Source organism: Halichoerus grypus, chromosome 8 (assembly GCF_964656455.1).
Source record: "Halichoerus grypus chromosome 8, mHalGry1.hap1.1, whole genome shotgun sequence".
Classification (NCBI taxonomy): Eukaryota; Metazoa; Chordata; class Mammalia; order Carnivora; family Phocidae; genus Halichoerus; species Halichoerus grypus.
Genome location: NC_135719.1, coordinates 58655440 through 58673675, shown reverse-complemented (window position 1 = coordinate 58673675; position 18236 = coordinate 58655440). Strand labels below are relative to the sequence as shown.

Below are 18236 nucleotides of genomic sequence, written 5' to 3'. Positions count from 1 at the left end.
AAAAAAAGCCACAGGGTGCAAAATAATTTTAGATGAACTTAAAATGGGAAGAAGAAATCATCTGGCTTAGAAGTTAGATATATTTCCTCTCCTTTTCAACTCTTAATTCTTTAAGTGTTCAGTATCCAGGCCAGAAATGTGATCTACTAATTCACATTTCCAGTATTTATCAAGGATTATGTCTCCTAGTTTGATTCATGTTTTATTCATGCTTAGAGTTTTAATCTGTCTGAAACTTTGCAATAGGCTAAAGGTAGTCAAAATACGAAAGCTTGCAAATAAACAGAAAATTTTTGGCATGTTACAACTCTTAACATCAGAATTCTCACCTTTTTCAGGAAGGCACATTAGAACATGCAAGTTACTGGTCATTACTACTTGATCTGTTCTACATAGGATCTATGGTACTTTTGGGATTTTGTAAAATTTCAGGTCCGTCTTTAACAATTCCCTTTGCTTTTACCTCAAATACACTATTCTCTTCCTTTTTAAAATACTACCAATAAAAGTAGATTGGAATACAGCAGCATTGTTGGCAAACCAAACTTTATTAAATGTTTGGTTTTATCTGTTACAGAACATGAGAAGAAGCAGTTATGCAAGAGCACCGATTATATGAATTTGCATTTCAAAGTGAAATGGTTTTATAATGAATATGTGCGAGAACTTCCTGCCTTCAAGGATGCTGTTCCTGAATACTCCTTGTAAGTAGTGATTTTCACCCCCAACTTCTCAATTCATAGTCCTATAAAAATTATACCTGAATTATGCAGCCTTAAAATCTCTTCTCGTAGTTTTTGCTTGAATGCAGACATTTCTATTATAAAATCAATATTAAATGACTTGCATTTCTTTGGGACCATATTTAATTGAATTGTGTTACATTTTTCAACTATGCCTTAACTCAGATATTCAACTCAAAGAAAAAGAAACACAAAACAGGATATGGCTCACATGATGAGGTTATCTTCTGTGAAAGTGCTCAAGCTCAGATTTTATTGGGAAAATGAGGGTATCTGTATACTGAGCTCTAGAATCAGATTCAATTCCCTTTAATTCAAACAGAAAATATCTTAGAAATTAATATTTCTAAAATAGAAGTTATAATTAAACAGATAACATTTTTCATAAACATGCCTATATCAAATATATTTCTAAGCACGCAAACTTGTAATACTCTGCATCTCGTATTTTTCAGAATTCTATTTAATTTTGTTGAGGAGGGTCTTTCATATACTGGCACTGTGCCGAGTGCTATAGGACAGTAGTGAATAAGATAAAGACCTCACCCTGAAAGAAGCTTGTACTTGATGAGATACTGATAAGTATAAAAATCATGATAAAGCAAGGCAAAATTAAATAAGTACTAATTCAAGGAGCACAAAGTGCAGTGGGTTCTCACAGAAGAGAGACATTACCCCTATTTGGAGGGCTCTGCATAATCTTTATGGATGGAGTAGCACTGATGCAGACTTTGAAAATTAGGTCAGTTGATGACAAGAAAAGCATTTAGATTGGAAGTAAAGTTATGGGCATTATTATGGAAGTAGGAATATATGGGCTATGGTCCATGGGAAATGTCATTATAGTGGGGTATAGAGTATGTTTCCAAAGGAGTAGGTAGCAAAAGTAGTTTTGAACTAGATTATTATAAATAAATGCTATGAAGCTTGCCCCACATTCATGAGGCATTGTGGGCATTGGAAGAGGCAAAGATAGGGCAACAGGAAAGAGAGTTAGAAGATAGTAATGTAATGATGAGATTAGAATTTCCCTTTAATGTGACTTTTCTCATAGAAGTTTATAAGATACAGTGGGATACTGGGACTAGTTAAAGTCTGTACACATTAGAGAGTGATTGTAGTAAGAATGTATAGGATGAGTATGTGTGGGAGAGAGATTTCTGAGGTAGAATTTACATAATTTGTCAACTAATACATATGAGGATAAAAGAAATAGGAAAGAATTAAAGATGAAGTATAAGTGCCTAAGCAGCTGGTAATACTGACTTGGAATAGGGAAGTAAAAAAGAGATGCTATTAGCCAGAGACTTCTGCTTTGACTCTGTCTAGACTAACTAAACTACACTAACTAAAATCAGACTGACATGCCCACTGAACACCAATATAAAAGCTGAATAAAATTAAACAGCATCAGAGAGCAAGCAAGGCAACCAGGAATTGAGACACTATGGTCCCTGAGAGAAGAGAAATGCATTGAGGTGAATCCTGTATTTGCTGCAGTTTTTTTCTCTATCCTCCCTGCTCCCATGCATTTGCCAATTCGCAATGCAGGTCATTGTGACCAAACAGAGAACAGTAGCCTAGCTTATAGCAATGTCCGTGGGGTAGAGAAATAAACGTTGTGTTCAGTACTATGAAGGTTGCTTGGACCTGTAGGACCAAAGTCCTAGAGAAATGCAAACCACAGAAAAGTAAGCACAGCACCTTGCATACAGTTTTCTCCCTGAGGTATTTTCTGATTCTTAATCTGCCCATGTATGGAGACTGAGGCAGAAATAAGCAGGTGTAGAAAGAAGGCACTGAGAGGATTAAAACTTAAGTAGACACTTCAGCATCCTCACAATGCTGGACAGACAAAAATTAGAGGTGAAGACTTCCTAAGAAACAAGACTTACCAGACTTTCAGGTGAGATCCCTGAGGGCTGTGCCCTAGAAATCAGCCTTGTCTACTTTATAACTCTCTCCCTGCAAATACAAGGAAAAATTTAGATTTTCTGTAGAGGAAATAACCAATCAAAGGTTCCATATCTTTTCATAGACAATGTATAATATTCAACAAAAAAATTAAAGACTGCCAGGCAACAGGACCAATTGAATAAAATCCAAGAGAAAAATAGATATTAGACTTATCAGACATAGACTTTGATCTAAACTTCAAAATGTGAGAGAATTTCCACAGAAAAATAGGATTTATAAGAAGAATAAAATAAAAACTACAGAACTGAAAAATGATGAAATTAGGAATGTAATAAATGGGCTTAATGGCAGATTGTACCTAGTAGAAGAGGGGATAAAAGAAATGGAAGACAAATTTGGAGAAAATATCCATATAAAAACAGAGGAAGAAACAAACAAACAAAAAAATACAAAATATAGAGGAAAGAATCAAATAAGGGATATATGGGACAAATTGTAAAGGTCTACTACGCAAAGAATTGAGTCCCAGAAAAGGAGAAGAGAGAAGGAACAGTATCAGAGCAATGTTTGATAAGATACTAGGTGTGGATTTTGCAAATTGGATGAAAAACATGAAGCCACAGTTCAAGAATTTCTATAAATCCTAGGCAGGATATTTAAAGCAAGGAAAACTACCTGTCATTATATCATATAAAGTTGCTTAAAACCAGAAAAGAATAAAAAAAAAAATCTTCCCATTTATTGGACTCAAGGAAGATAAGACACTTTACCTTCAAAGGAGCTGCAGTAACAATCTTGGATGATTGTTCAATAGGAGGGACTGAAAACCAGAATACACTGCAGTGATATCTTTTAAGTGCTGAAAGAAAACAACTAATAACTTAGAATTCTATAAGCATCAAAAATGTCCTTTCAAAACAAGATGAAATAAGTATATTTATATAACTGAGAAGCTGAAAGAACCCATTTCCAGCAGACCTTCACCAAAAATATATAAGGCATGCTTCAGATAGAAGGAAAATGACTGAAGATAAAAATGCAGTAATGTAGTAAATGATAAAATACATTAGAAAACGTAAGCAAAGAAGGGCACTTAAAAATACGTTAACTATTTAAAGTAAAAAAATCTGTAGAAGAAAAGGTACATAGAATTAAGATACAAGACAACAGCATAAAAGGGTAGAAAAGCAATAAATGGAGTTAATATTTATAAGATCCTTGAATTGTTTAGCAAGTGTAAAATACTCAATGTAAAAATCCTTTAATGTGTCATGGAGGGTGTTATAATTTATAGTGTAACCCCATAAGTACTATGCATCCATAAAACAATAGGGTGAAGGGAGAGTAAAACAAACATACCTAAGGGCAGGAAAGGAGAATGCGAAAAATAAAGAGCAGGCAGGAAATTTAGCGGGCGGGGGGGGAAGCAAGATGATGTCTTTAAAATTAAATTTATCAGAAGATTAAGTGTAATCATTAAATATAAATGGATTAATACTCTATTCAACAAATATTGTCCTACAGATAAAATAGTAAATCCCAGACTATCTTGCTTGTAATTTATTCACCTAAAATGTAAGTGTCTAGAAAGGTTAAGTAAAGGATGAAAACAATAATTGGTGTAAAATTTTCACAGCTATACTAATATTAAACAAAATAGACTTCAAAATAAGAAATATAACAATAAAACAATTTGAGAGAGAAATATTTCATGATTAAAGGAGCAATTCAAAAAGATATATCAGTTGTAAATGTATCTCATAACATGTCAACAAAATACATAAAGCAAAAATTGTCAGAAGTGAAAGGAAAAACCAACAACTCAACAATTCTACTTGGAGATTATACTTCTTTCAGCAACTGAAGAATCAGTCAGTTAAAATACAGAAGTTTCAACAACATGAATAACACACTTAAAGATATTTATCTATCTGTATTTGGTCACCTGGAGGTTCCACAATTTTTTGTGGGAATTGTTTATACACACACACACACACACACACACCCATCTACAATTTATGACCAGCAGTGACAAAACACACATTGTTATCACACGCACATGGTGCATTTACCTAAATAGACTATTCTGTGGACCATAAAGCAGGTCTAATGGATTTTAAAAGATTGAAATATATACTGTATGGTCTTGGACCACTGTTGAATTAAGCCAGATATCAACTCCAAGAAGATAACTAGAAAATGACCAGATAGGCAAATTAAGCAGAACTCTCTAAAACCTGAGTAAAAAAGAAATCGGTGTAAATTACAAAATATTTTGAACTAAGTGATAATAAAATATCGCATGTTGAAACTTGTGGATTGCAGCTAAAACAGGAAATAGAAGAAAGTGTATAGCTTCTAATTCTATAGAGAGAAGGGGGAGAAAGGTATAAAATCAATAGTATAAGACTAGTTTAAAAAACAAATTAAGTCAAAAGAAAGTAGAAGGAGAAAATGATCAACAGGACCTAGAGCAAAAATAAATTTTAAAATAGAAGAAATTGCAAAGCCAAAAGTTTGTTCTTGAAAAACATGATAAAAATAAAAAAAGACTTAGCAAGGCCAATGGAAAAAAAAAAAAGGAAAACAGATGTCACAAATTATTGTTACTAGAAAACGACATCACTAAAGATCCAGAAAGATAAAATATATTAAGGCATTATTTACGCCAGTACATTGAAAAGTTAGACAAAAACGTACCAATTCCTTTATATAACTTAGCTAAAATTAAAAAAAAGATAAAATCTGAATGGGCCCATAACTTTTAAAATTTGAATACATAGTTAAAAATCATGTCACAACAGAAACTCCAGGCTCAGATGGCTCCAAACAGAATTTTTCCAACTGTTTAAAGAAGAATATCACCAATATTACACAAATTGTTCCAAAAAGACAGGAACACTTTTCAAATCATTTTTTGAGGCCAGCATATCCTCAACTACTGAAACCTATTGGGAATATGACATACAATTAAAGAACAATTTCTCTCTGAAAATATATTTAAAAAGTAAAATATTAGCCAATAGAATCCAGTAGTTTATAAAAAGACTAATATAACATGACCAACGGGTGTTTATTCCTGAGATATAAAATTAGTTTAACATTTTAAAAGCAATGAATACAGTTCACCGCATTTAAGGAATGAAAGAGAAAATCCCTACAGTCATTAGAGTAGGCACAGAACAATAATTTAATAAAATACAGTATCAATTTATTGTAACAATCTCTTAGAAGTTAAGAATAGAAGGGAACTATCTTAATCTAATAAAAGACACACTCTTTCAAAAAAGAAACAACTATATAACCATTGTGTCTATTTTTTAATTGAAATGTAGTTGGCATAAGATATTATTTTAGTTTCAGGGGTACAACATAATTGTTCAACATTTACAAACATTATAAATTGATCACCACCATACATCTAGCTACTATCTGTCATGCAAAATTGTTATATTATTAGTAATTATATTTCCTATACTATACATTGTATCTCCATGTCTTATTTATTTTATAACTGGAAGTTTGTATCTCTCAATCCTCTTACTCTGTTTCACCCATCCCTCCCCTCTCCTCACCTCTGGCAACCACCAGTTTTTTCTCTGTATCAGTGAATCTGTTTCTGTTTTGCATGGTTTTTGGTTTTTTGTTTTTCTTAGATTCCATATGTAAGTGAAATCATATGCCATCTGTCTTTCTCTGTCTGACTTATTTCGCTGAGCATAATATCCTCTTGATCTACTCAGGCTGTCACAAATGGCAAGATTGCATTCTTTTTTATAGCTAACATTCCATTGTGTATCTATACCACATCTTCATCCATTCATCTATTATAAGATGGACACTTAGATTGCTTCCATATCTTGGCTACTGTAAATAATGGTGTAATGAACATGTAATGGTATATATGTCTTTTTGAATTACTGTTTTCATTTTCCTCAGGTAAATTCCCAGAAGTGGGATTGCTGGATCATACGATATTTCTGTTTTTAATTTTTGAGGAACCACCATAAATTTTTCCGTAGTGGCTGCACAATTTTGACTTTCCACCAGCAGTGCATGAGGATTCCCTTTTCTTTGCATCCTCAACAACACTTGTTATTTCTTGTTTGCTTTTTTATAATATATAGTCATTCTTTCAAATGTGAGACAATATCTTGTGCTTTTTGATTGGCATTTCCCTGATGATAAGTGATCTTGAGCATCTTTTGGTGTCTGTTGGCCATCTGTATGTCTTCTTTAGAGCAATGTCTGTTAAGGCCCTCTGCCTATTTTTTAAATGGATGTTTTTATATTGAGTTTGGTGAGGTTTTTTTTTAATATATTTTGGACATTGACAGCTTATGGGTCATATCATTTGCAAATATTATTTCCATTCAGTAGGTTACCTTTTTGTTTTGTTGATGGTTTTCTTTGCTGTGCAAAATCTTTTTAGTATGATGTAGTCCCAGTTGTTTATTTTTGCTTTTGTTGCCCTTGCTTGAGGAAATGGATAAAAAAAAAAATATTGCTAAGATGTCCAAGAGCTCGTGCATATGTGTTCTTCTAGGAATTTTATGGTTTCAAGTCTTATATTTAGGTCTAATACATTTTCTGTTTATCTTTGTATATGGTGTAAGAAAGTGGTCCAATTTTATTCTTTTGCATGTAGCTGTCCAGTTTTCCCAACACCATTTATTGAAGAGATGGCCTTTTCTCCATTGTATATTCTTCATCATGTATAAACATGGGTTTATTTCCAGACTTTCTATTCTGTTCTGTTGATCTATGTGTGTTTGTGTGTGTGTGCTTGATTACTATAGCTTTATAGTATAGTTAAGAAATCAGGAAGAGTGACACCTAAAGCTTTGTTCTTACTTCTCAAGATGCTTTGGCTATTTGGGGTCTTTTGTGATTCCATACAATTTTCAGGATTGTTTGCTCTAGTCTGTAAAAAATACCATTGGAATTTTGATAGGGATTGCACTGAATCTGTAGATTGCTTTGGGTAGTATAGACATTTTAACAATATTCTTCAAATCACAAATATGGTATATATTTCCACTTATTTGTGTCATCTTCAATTTCTTTTATCAATGTATTATTTTCAGAGTACAGTTCTTTAAAATTCTTGGCTACATTTATTCCTAGGTGTTTTTTGATGCAATTGTAAATAGGTTTTTTCCTTTAATTTCTCTTTCTGATAGTTCATTATTAGTGTATAGAAGTGAAACAGATTTATGTATATTACTTTCATATCTGGCAACCTTACTGAATTCATTAGTTTTAATAGTTTTCAGTGGAGTGCGTAGTGTTTTCTAGATACGGTATATCAACTGCAAATAATGACAGTTTTACTTCTTTTCCAATTTGGATATCTTTTTTTAATTATTATTATGTTAGTCACCATACATTACATCATTAGTTTTTGATGTAGTGTTCCATGATTCATTGTTTGTGTATAACACCCAGTGCTCCATTCAATATGTGCCCTCCTTAATACCCATCACCAGGCTAACCAATCCCCTTCCCCCCTCCCCTCTAAAACCCTGTTTGTTTCTCAGAGTCCATAGTCTCTCATGGTTCGTCTCCCACTCCGATTTCCCCCCCTTCATTTTTCCCTTCCTACTGTCTTCTTTTTTGTTTTTTAAACATATAATGTATTATCTGTTTCAGAGGTACGGGTCTGTGATTCATCAGTCGTACGCAATTCACAGCACTCACCGTAGCACATACCCTCCCCAATGTCCATCACCCAGCCACCCCATCCCTCCCACCCCCCACCACTCCAGCAACCCTCAGTTTGTTTCCTGAGATTAAGCATTCCTCATATCAGTGAGATAATATATTTGTCTTTCTCTGATTGACTTATTTCACTTAGCATAATACCCTCTAGTTCTATGCACATCGTTGCAAATGGCAAGATTTCAGGTTTTTTGATGGCTGCATAATATTCCATTGTATATATATACCACATCTTCTTTATCCATTCATCTCTTGATGGACATCTTGGCTCTTTCCAGTTTGGCTATTGTGGACATTGCTGCTATAAACATTGGGGTGCACGTACCCCTTTGGATACCTACATTTGTATCTTTGGGGTAAATACCCAATAGTGCAATTGCTGGGTCGAAATAGCTCTATTTTCAACTTTTTTTTTTTAACCTTTAAAATGAACCATTTATTAAATCAGACTATTAATTCTTAACAGTTAATGTAAGTTACATATATGATTATGTCAGAGTATTTCACATGGAAATTTTTTAAACTCTTATAGGCAAGCAAAATCGTACCACACAATATATAAGTGGGAAGGGGGTACTGCTAAACATTCAAATAAGGCAAGTATTTAAAAACGGTAAAACAATAATTAAAAAAAATTCAAGCATTCCTTTAAGAGAATTCAATACTACTAGCTAAATGTACTTTCTGAGTATTTTCAACTTTTTGAGGAACCTGCATACTGTTTTCCAGAGTGGCTGCACCAGCTTGCATTCCCACCAACAGTATAGGAGGGTTCCCCTTTCTACGCATCCTCGCCAACATCTGTTGTTTCCTGACTTCTTAATTTTAGCCATTCTGACTGGTGTGAGGTGGTATCTAATTGAGGTTTTGATCTGGATTTCCTTGATACCGAGAGATGTTGAGCACTTTTCCATGTGTCTGTTGACCATTTGTCTGTCTTCTTTGGAAAAATGTCTGATCATGTCTTCTGCCCATTTCTTGATTGGATTAGTTGTTCTTTGGGTGTTGAGTTTGATAAGTTCTTTATAGATTTTGGATACTAGCCCTTTATCTAATATGTCATTTGCAAATATCTTCTCCCATTCTGTCGGTTGTCTTTTGGTTTTGTTGACTGTTTCTTTTGCTGTGCAAAAGCTTTTTATCTTGATGAGGTCCCAATAGTTCATTTTTGCCCTTGCTTCCCTTGCCTTTGGCGATGTTTCTAGGAAGAAGTTGCTGCGGCTGAGGTCGAAGAGGTTGCTGCCTGTGTTCTCCTCTAGGATTTTGATGGACTCCTGTCTCACATTTAGGTCTTTCAACCATTTGGAGTCTATTTTTGTGTGTGGTGTAAGGAAATGGTCTAGTTTCATTCTTCTGCATGTGGCTGTCCAATTTTCCCAACACCATTTGTTGAAGAGACTGTCTTTTTTCCATTGGACATTCTTTCCTGCTTTCTCGAAGATGAGTTGACCATAGAGTTGAGGGTCCATTTCTGGGCTCTCTGTTCTGTTCCATTGATCTATGTGTCTGTTTTTGTGCCAGTACCATACTGTCTTGCTGATTACAGCTTTTAATAGAGCTTGAAGTCCGGAATTGTGATGCCACCAGCTTTGCTTTTCTTTTTCAAAATTCCTCTGGATATTCGGGGTCTTTTCTGGTTCCATACAAATTTTAGGATTCTTTGTTCCATTTCTTTGAAAAAAGTGGATGGTATTTTGATAGGGATCGCATTAAATGTGCAGATTGCTCTAGGTAGCATAGACATTTTCATGATATTTGTTCTTCCAAAACATGAGCATGGAATGTTTTTCCATTTCTTTGTGTTTTCCTCAATTTCTTTCATGAGTATTCTATAGTTTTCTGAGTACAGATCCTTTGCCTGTTTGGTTAGATTTATTCCTAGGTATCTTATGTTTTTGGGTGCAATTGTAAATGGGATCGACTCCTTAATTTCTCTTTCTTCTGTCTTGTTGTTGGTGTATAGGAATACCACTGATTTCTGTGCATTGATTTTATATCCTGCCGCTTTACTGAATTCATGTATGAGTTCTAGCAGTTTTGGGGTGGAGTCTTTTGGGTTTTCCACATAAAGTATCATATCATCTGCAAAGAGTGAGAGTGTGACTTCTTCTTTGCCAATTCGGATGCTTTTTATTTCTTTTTGTTATCTGATTGCTGTGGCTAGAACTGCTCGTACTATGTTGAATAGCAGTGGTGATAGTGGACATCCCTGCCATGTTCCTGACCTTAGAGGGAAAGCTCTCAATTTTTCCCCATTGAGTATGATATTCGCTGTGGGTTTTTCATAGATGGCTTTTATGATATTGAGGTATGTACCCTCTATTCCTACACTGTGAAGAGTTTTAATCAAGAAAGGATGCTGTACTTTGTCAAATGCTTTTTCTGCATCTATTGAGAGGATCATATGTTTCTTGTTCTTTCTTTTATTAATGTATTGTATCACATGGATTGATTTGCAGATGTTGAACCAACCTTGCAGCCCAGACATAAATCCCACTTGGTCGTGGTTAATAATCCTTTTAATGTACTGTTGGATCCTGTTGGCTAGTATTTTGGTGAGAATTTTTGCATCCATGTTCATCAGGGATATTGGTCTGTAATTCTCCTTCTTGATGGGGTCTTTGTCTGGTTTTGGGATCAAGGTAATGCTGGCCTCATAAAATGAGTTTGGAAGTTTTCCTTCCATTTCTATTTTTTGGAACAGTTTCAGAAGAATAGTTATTAATTCTTCCTTAAACGCTTGGTAGAATTCCCCTGGGAAGCTATCTGGCCCTGGGCTTTTGCTTGTTGGGAGATTTTTGATGACTGCTTCAATTTCCTTAGTGGTTATAGGTCTGTTCAGGTTTTCTGTTTCTTCCTGGTTCAGTTTTGGTAGTTGATACATCTCTAGGAAAGCATCCATTTCTTCCAGAGTATCTAATTTGCTGGCATATAGTTGCTCATAATATGTTGTTGTAGTTGTTTGTATTTCTTTGGTGTTGGTTGTGATCTCTCCTCTTTCATTCATGATTTTATTTATTTGGGTCATTTCTCTTTTCTTTTTTGATAAGTCTGGCCAGGGGTTTATCAATCTTATTAATTCTTTCAAAGAACCAGCTCGTAGTTTTGTTGATCTGTTCTACTGTTCTTTTGGTTTCTGTTTCATTGATTTCTGCTTTGATCTTTATTATTTCTCTTCTCCTGCAGGGTTTAGGCTTTATTTGCTGTTCTTTCTCCAGCTTCTTTAGGTGTAGGGTTAGGTTGTGTATTTGAGACCTTTCTTGTTTCTTGAGAAAGGCTTGTATTGCTATATACTTTCCTCTTAGGACTGCCTTTGCTGCATCCCAAAGATTTTGAATAGTTGTGTTTTCTTTTCATTGGTTTCCATGAATTTTTTTAATTCTTCTTTAATTTCCTGGTTGACCCATTCATTCTTCAGTAGGATGCTCTTTAGCCTCCATGTATTTGAGTTCTTTCTGACTTTCCTCTTGTGATTGAGTTCTAGTTTCAAAGCCTTGTGGTCTGAAAATAGGCAGGGAATGATCCCAATCTTTTGGTACCAGTTGAGACCTGATTTATGACCTAGGATGTGATCGATTCTGGAGAATGTTCCATGGGCACTAGAGAAGAATGTGTATTCTGTTGCTTTGGGATGGAATGTTCTGAATATGTCTGTGAAGTCCATTTGGTCCAGTGTGTCATTTAAAGCCTTTATTTCCTTGTTGATCTTTTGCTTAGATGATCTGTCCATTTCATTGAGGTCAGTGTTAAAGTCCCCTACTATTATTGTGTTGTTGTCAGTGTGTTTCTTTGCTTTTGTTATTAATTGGCTTATATAATTGGCTGCTCCCATGTTAGGGGCATAGATATTTACAATTGTTAGATTCGTTGGATAGACCCTTTAAGTAGGATATAGTGCCCTTCCTCATCTCTTATTATAGTCTTTGGTTTAAAGTCTAATTTGTCTGATATAAGGATTGCCACCCCAGCTTTCTTTTGATGTCCATTAGCATGGTAAATGGTTTTCCACTGCCTCACTTTTAATCTGGAGGTGTCTTTGGGTCTAAAATGAGTCTCTTGCAGGCAGCATATCGATGGGTCTTGTTTTTTTATCCAATCTGGTGCCCTTTGTCTTTTGATTGGGGCATTTAGCCCATTTACATTCAGGGTAACTATTGAAAGATAGGAATTTAGTGCCATTGTATTGCCTGTAAGGTGACTGTTACTGTATATTGTCTCTGTTCCTTTCTGGTCTATGTTACTTTTAGGTTCTCTCTTTGCTTAGAGGACCCTTTCAGTATTTCTTGTAGGGCTGGTTTGGTGTTTGCAAATTCTTTTAGTGTGTGTTTGTCCTGGAAGCTTTTTATCTCTCCTTCTATTTTCAATGACAGCCTAGCTGGATATAGTATTCTTGGCTGTATATTTTTCTCATTTAGTGCTCTGAATATATCATGCCAGTCCTTTCTGGCCTGCCAAGTCTCTGTGGATAGGTCTGCTGCCAATCTACCATTGTAGGTTACAGACCTCTTGTCCCGAGCTGGTTTCAGGATTTTCTCTTTTTCTCTGAGACTTGTAAGTTTTACTATTAGATGTCGGGGTGTTGACCTATTTTTATTGATTTTGAGGTGGCTTCTCTGTGCTTCCTGGATTTTGATGCCTGTTTCCTTCCCCAAATTAGGAAGTTCTCTGCTATAATTTCCTCCAATATACCTTCTGCCCCCCTCTCTCTTTCTTCTTCTTCTGGGATCCCAATTATTCTAATATTGTTTTGTCTTATGGTGTCACTTATCTCTTGAATTCTGGCCTCGTGATCCAGTAGTTGTTTATTTCTCTTTTTCTCAGCTTCTTTATTCTCCATCATTTGGTCTTCTATATCACTAATTCTTTCTTCTGCCTCATTTATCCTAGCAGTTAGAGCCTCCATTTTTTATTGCATCTCATTAATATCTTTTTTTATTTCGACTTAGGTAGATTTTAGTTCTTTTGTTTCTCCAGAAAGTGATTCTCTGGTATCTTCCATGCTTTTTTCAAGCCCAGCTAATATCTTTATAATCGTCATTCTTAACTCTAGTTCTGACATCTTACTAATGTCTGTATTGATTAGGTCCCTGGCAGTTGGTACTACCTCTTGTTTTTTTTTTTTTTTTGAGGTGATTTTTTCCATCTTGTCATTTTGTCCAGAGGAGAATAGATGAATGAGAGAATAAAATGCTAACAGGGTAACAACGACCCGTGAAAAATATACACTAAACAAATCAGAAGAGACCCAAAACTGGGGGGAAAAGAAAGGGGAAGAAAGAAAAAAAAAAAAAAGAATATGATCAAATATGATCAGGCTGGTGAATAGATCACACTAGATTTTGGGTGTATTTTGGTCTGTTAGAAGAAAGTGCCTCCCAAAATTTTAAAGAAAGAAAAACTTATACAAAAACAAGGGTAAATACGATGAAGGGATGGAATATGAGTGTAAAGATGAAAATTATAAAAGATTTCATAAAATGAATTGATAAGTTGGTTGAAAAAAGAAAGAGAAATAAAATAAAGAAAAGGAGAGAATGTGATCAGGTAGCAGACTAGAACAAAGCCACACACTGGAGATTTAGGGTATATTTTGCTGTTAGAAGAAACTGTATGCCAAAATTTTAAAGGGAGAACAACTTATATATATATATATATATATATATATATATATATATATATATACAAAAAGTAAGGTTAACTACAATGAAGGGATAGAATAGGACTCTAAAAATGAAAAATAAAAAAGATTTTAAAAAAAGGGGTAAGATGTTGGTTGAAAAAGGGAAAAAGAAAAATTCAAACAAAAATAGAAAAAGAGAAAAATAAAGAGAATTTAAAAAATTAACTTTGGAAGACTAAAGAATCGTAGGGAAAAAAGCCATGAATTCTATGTGCTGTATTTCCCTAGTGCTGGAGTTCTGCTGTTCTCATTGATCAGTAAACTTGGTCTTGGCTGGCTATTCTTGCTGATCTTCTGGGAGAGGGGCCTGTTGCAGTGATTCTCAAATGTCTTTGCCTAAGGTGGAATTGCACCGCCCTTGCTAGGGGCTAGGCTAGGTAATCTGCTTGGGTTTGCTCTTGGTAGCTTTTGTTCTCTGCAAGCTTTCCGTCCAGCTTTGGAGGACAAGAAAGAAAATGGCGGCCTCCCAATCTCTGCTCCAGAGGAGCCAAGAACTGGGGCCCCACTCCTCAGTGAGCCCCCAGAGAAAATCAGTCAATCACTCCTGTCTCCCTGGTCTCCAGCCTCACTCTGTGCTCACCCGGCCTGTGACTTAGCCTTTCTATCTCTGGCACACAACCCCGTTTGGGGTCTCCAAACCCAGCAGATCCTGAGGTGCACTCCCGTGCCTCTTCTCCCAGGGGAGGAAGGGGAGATCTGCTGCTTGTTGGGCCCCTGCTCGAAGAGTAGTGGCCTGACCATGCCACAGTTTATGGCAACCCCGAGCTGAGAGCCCACTCCTCGGCTCTGTTTTTGCAGCTTGCTTCCCCCCTCCATACCTGGGAGCTCTGCCACACTCAGGCACCCCCAGTCTTTCTGTGACCCCGAGGGTCCTGATACCACACTGTCCCAGTGAGGGTTCCACCCCCCACTTAGCCACTGGAGCAGCATCCCTCAGCGGAACAGACTTCTAAAAGTTCCAATTTTGTGCTCTGCTCCTCTATCACTTGCTGGTAGCCGGCTCCCTTCCCCCTGTGGTCTATCTTTCCAAATATCACCTTGGATTCACTTCTCCGCACATCCTACCTTCCAGAAAGTGGTCGCTTTTCTGTTCAGAGAGTTGCTGCTATTCTTTTCTTCGATCTCCTGTTGAGTTTATAGGTGTTCAGAATGTTTTCATACCTATCTAGCTGAATTCCTCGGACCAGACTTAATTTAGGTCTCCTACTCCTCCATTTTGCTCCTCCTCCCCAATTTGGATATCTTTGATTTCTTTTTCTCATCTGATTGCTGTGGCTAGGATTTCCAATACTGTGTAGGAAAAAAGTGGCACAACTGGGCATTCTTGTTCCTGATCTGAAAGGAAAAGCCTTCAGGGCACCTGCGTGTCTCAGTTGTTAAGCGGCTGCCTTCACCTCAGGTCATGATCCTAGGGTCCTGGGATCGAGCCCCACATCGGGCTTTCTGCTCAGCGGGAAGCCTGCTTCTCCCTCTCCCAACTCCCCCCGCTTGTGTTCCTGCTCTCGCTATCTCTCTCTCTCTGTCAAATAAATAAATAAAATCTTTTAAAAAAATGAAAGGAGAAGCCTTCAAGTGTTCACCATTAAGTATGATGCTAGCCATGGGTTTGTTATATATGGCCTTTATTATGTTGATGCATGTTCCCTGTATACTCTCTTTTTGAGAGTTGTTGTCAGATGTTGAATTTTATCCAATGGTTTCTATGCATCTATTGGTAAGGTTGTATGATTTTTATTCTTTTGTTGTTGTTGCTAATGTGGTATTACATTGATTGATTTGCAGATAGCGAACCATCCTTTCATCCCTGGGATAAATCCTACTTGATCACAGTGTATAATCCTTTTAATGTATTTTTAAATTCAGCTTCCTAATAATCTGTTGAAGATTTTTGCTTCTGTGTTCATCAGGGATATTGACCTGTAATTGTATTGTTTTATGGTGTCTTTGTCTAACTTTGGCATCAGAGTAACACTGAGAATATAGAATGAGTTTGGAGCATTCCTTCTTTAATTTTTAGTATAGTTTGAGAAGGATAGGTATTAACTCTTCTTTAAATATTTGGTAGAATTTGGCAGTGAAGCCATCTTGTCCTTGGCTTTTCTTCTTTTGGGAGTTTTTTTTTTTTTATTACTGATTCATTTTTATTACTTGTAATTGGTCTATTCATATTTCCTATTTTTTGTGTGTGTCAGTCTTAGATCATATGTTTCTGGGAATTTACCCATTTCATCCCATTTGTTGGCACATAATTATAGTTTTTTATGATCCTTTGTATTTCTGTGGCATAAGTTGTAACTTCTCTTTCATTTCTGATTTTATTTATTTGGGCCTCTTTTTTTTTTTTCTTCATAGCTAAAGGTTTATCAATTTTGTTTATGTTTGCAAAGAACCACTCTTAGTTTCATTATTTCTATTGTTTTCATAGTCTGTATTTCATTTATTTTTGCTCTGATCTTTAATAATTTCCTTTCTTCTATTAACTCTGGTCTTTATTCTTTTTTTCTATTCTTTCAGGTGTAAGGTTAGATTGTTTATTGAGATTTTTCTTGTTTCTTGAGGTAGGCCTGTATCACTATTTACCTCTCTTTTAAAACTGCATTTTCTGCATCCGATAGATTTTGGGCTGTTTGTTTCCATTTTCATTTGTCTCAAGGATTTTTCTTTTCTTCTTTGATTTCTTCATTGACTTACTGGTTGCTAATAATGTTCGGATTCCACATGTTTGTGTTTTGTCCACTTTTCTTTTTGTAATTGATTTCTAGTTTCATGCCATTGTGGTCAGAAAAGATACTTGATATGATTTCAGTCTTCTTTAATTCACTGAGACTTGTTTTGTGGTCCAACATGTGATCCATCCTGAAAAATGTTCTGTGTGCACTTAAAAAGAATGTGTATTCTTCTGCTTTTGGATGGAGTGTTGTGTATATATTAAGTCCATTTGGTCTACTGTGTTGTTCAAGGCCAATGTTTCCTTACTGATTTTCTCCCTAGATGATCATTCCATTGTTGTAAGTGGAGTGTTAAAGTCCTCTACTATTATTATATTACCATGAATTTCTCCCTTGTCTAGTAACATATGCTTTATGTATTTAGGTGCTCCTATCTTGGGTACATAGATATTTACAAGTGTCATATCCTCTTGTTGGATTGAACCCCTGTTCTGTCTCTTGTTACAGCCTTTCTTTTAAAGTCTATTTTGTCTGATATAAGCATTTCTACCACAGCTGTCTTTTTGTTTCTATTTGCAAGGAATAGATTTTTCTGTCCCTTCACTTTCAGTTTGTTTGTGTCTTTAGATCTGAAGTGAATCTATCATAGGCAGCATATATAGAATCTAGCTTGTGTTTGGTTTTTTTATCTGTTTAGCCCCATCTATCTTTTGATTTAATCTATTTACATTTAAGGTAACCCTTGATAGATATGTACTTCTTGCCATTTTTCAACCATTTTATGGTTGTTTTTGTAGTTTTTTTCCTGTTTCTTTCTCTCTCTCTTCTCATGTGATTTAGTGACATTCCTTAGTGTTATGTTTGTATTTTTTTCTCTTTAATTTTTGTGTATCTGTGTATCTGTTATAGGTATTTGTGGTTACCACAAAGTTCATATATAATATCCCATATATAGCAGTCTATTTTAAGTTGATAGTTGTTTAGGTTCCAGCATGTTCTAAAAGCACTACATTTTTACTCTTCCCCTATTTTTTTTGTTTTTGATGTCATATTTTACGTGTCATTATTTTGTGTATCCTTTGACTAATTATTGTAGGTCTAGATGATTTTACTATTGTCTTTTAACCTTCATACTACCTGTTTAGATGATTGAAACACTACCTTTACTATGTATTTACCTCTACCACTGAGATTTTTTTCTTTTATTATTTTTTTGTTTTTTGGTTATGGCCTTTTCTTTTATGTTTAAAGAAGTTCTTTTCACATTTCTTGGAAGGCCAGTTTATTGTTAATGAACTCCTTTCACTTTTGCTTGCCTGGGAAACTCCTTATGCTTCCTTCAGTTCTGAGTGATAATTTTGCCCAGTAGAGTATTCTTGGTTGTAATTGTTTTTCCTTTCAGCACTTTGAATATATTGTGCCACTATTTCTGGCCTGTAAATTTTCTGCTGAAAAATCAGCTGATAGTCATATTGGGGTTCACTTATACGTAAATAATTGTTTTCT

General features: G+C 35.3%; 1 protein-coding gene across 1 annotated transcript in view; it reads left to right on the top strand.

Annotated features, from left to right (window-relative positions):
- UNC13C (unc-13 homolog C) overlaps positions 1-18236 on the top strand; it is a 559379-nt gene that overhangs the window by 412124 nt on the left and 129019 nt on the right. The window contains exon 19 of the mRNA XM_078079321.1: positions 578-704. Coding sequence (XP_077935447.1) covers positions 578-704 — 127 coding nt within the window. The remainder of the gene's footprint in view (positions 1-577; positions 705-18236) is intronic.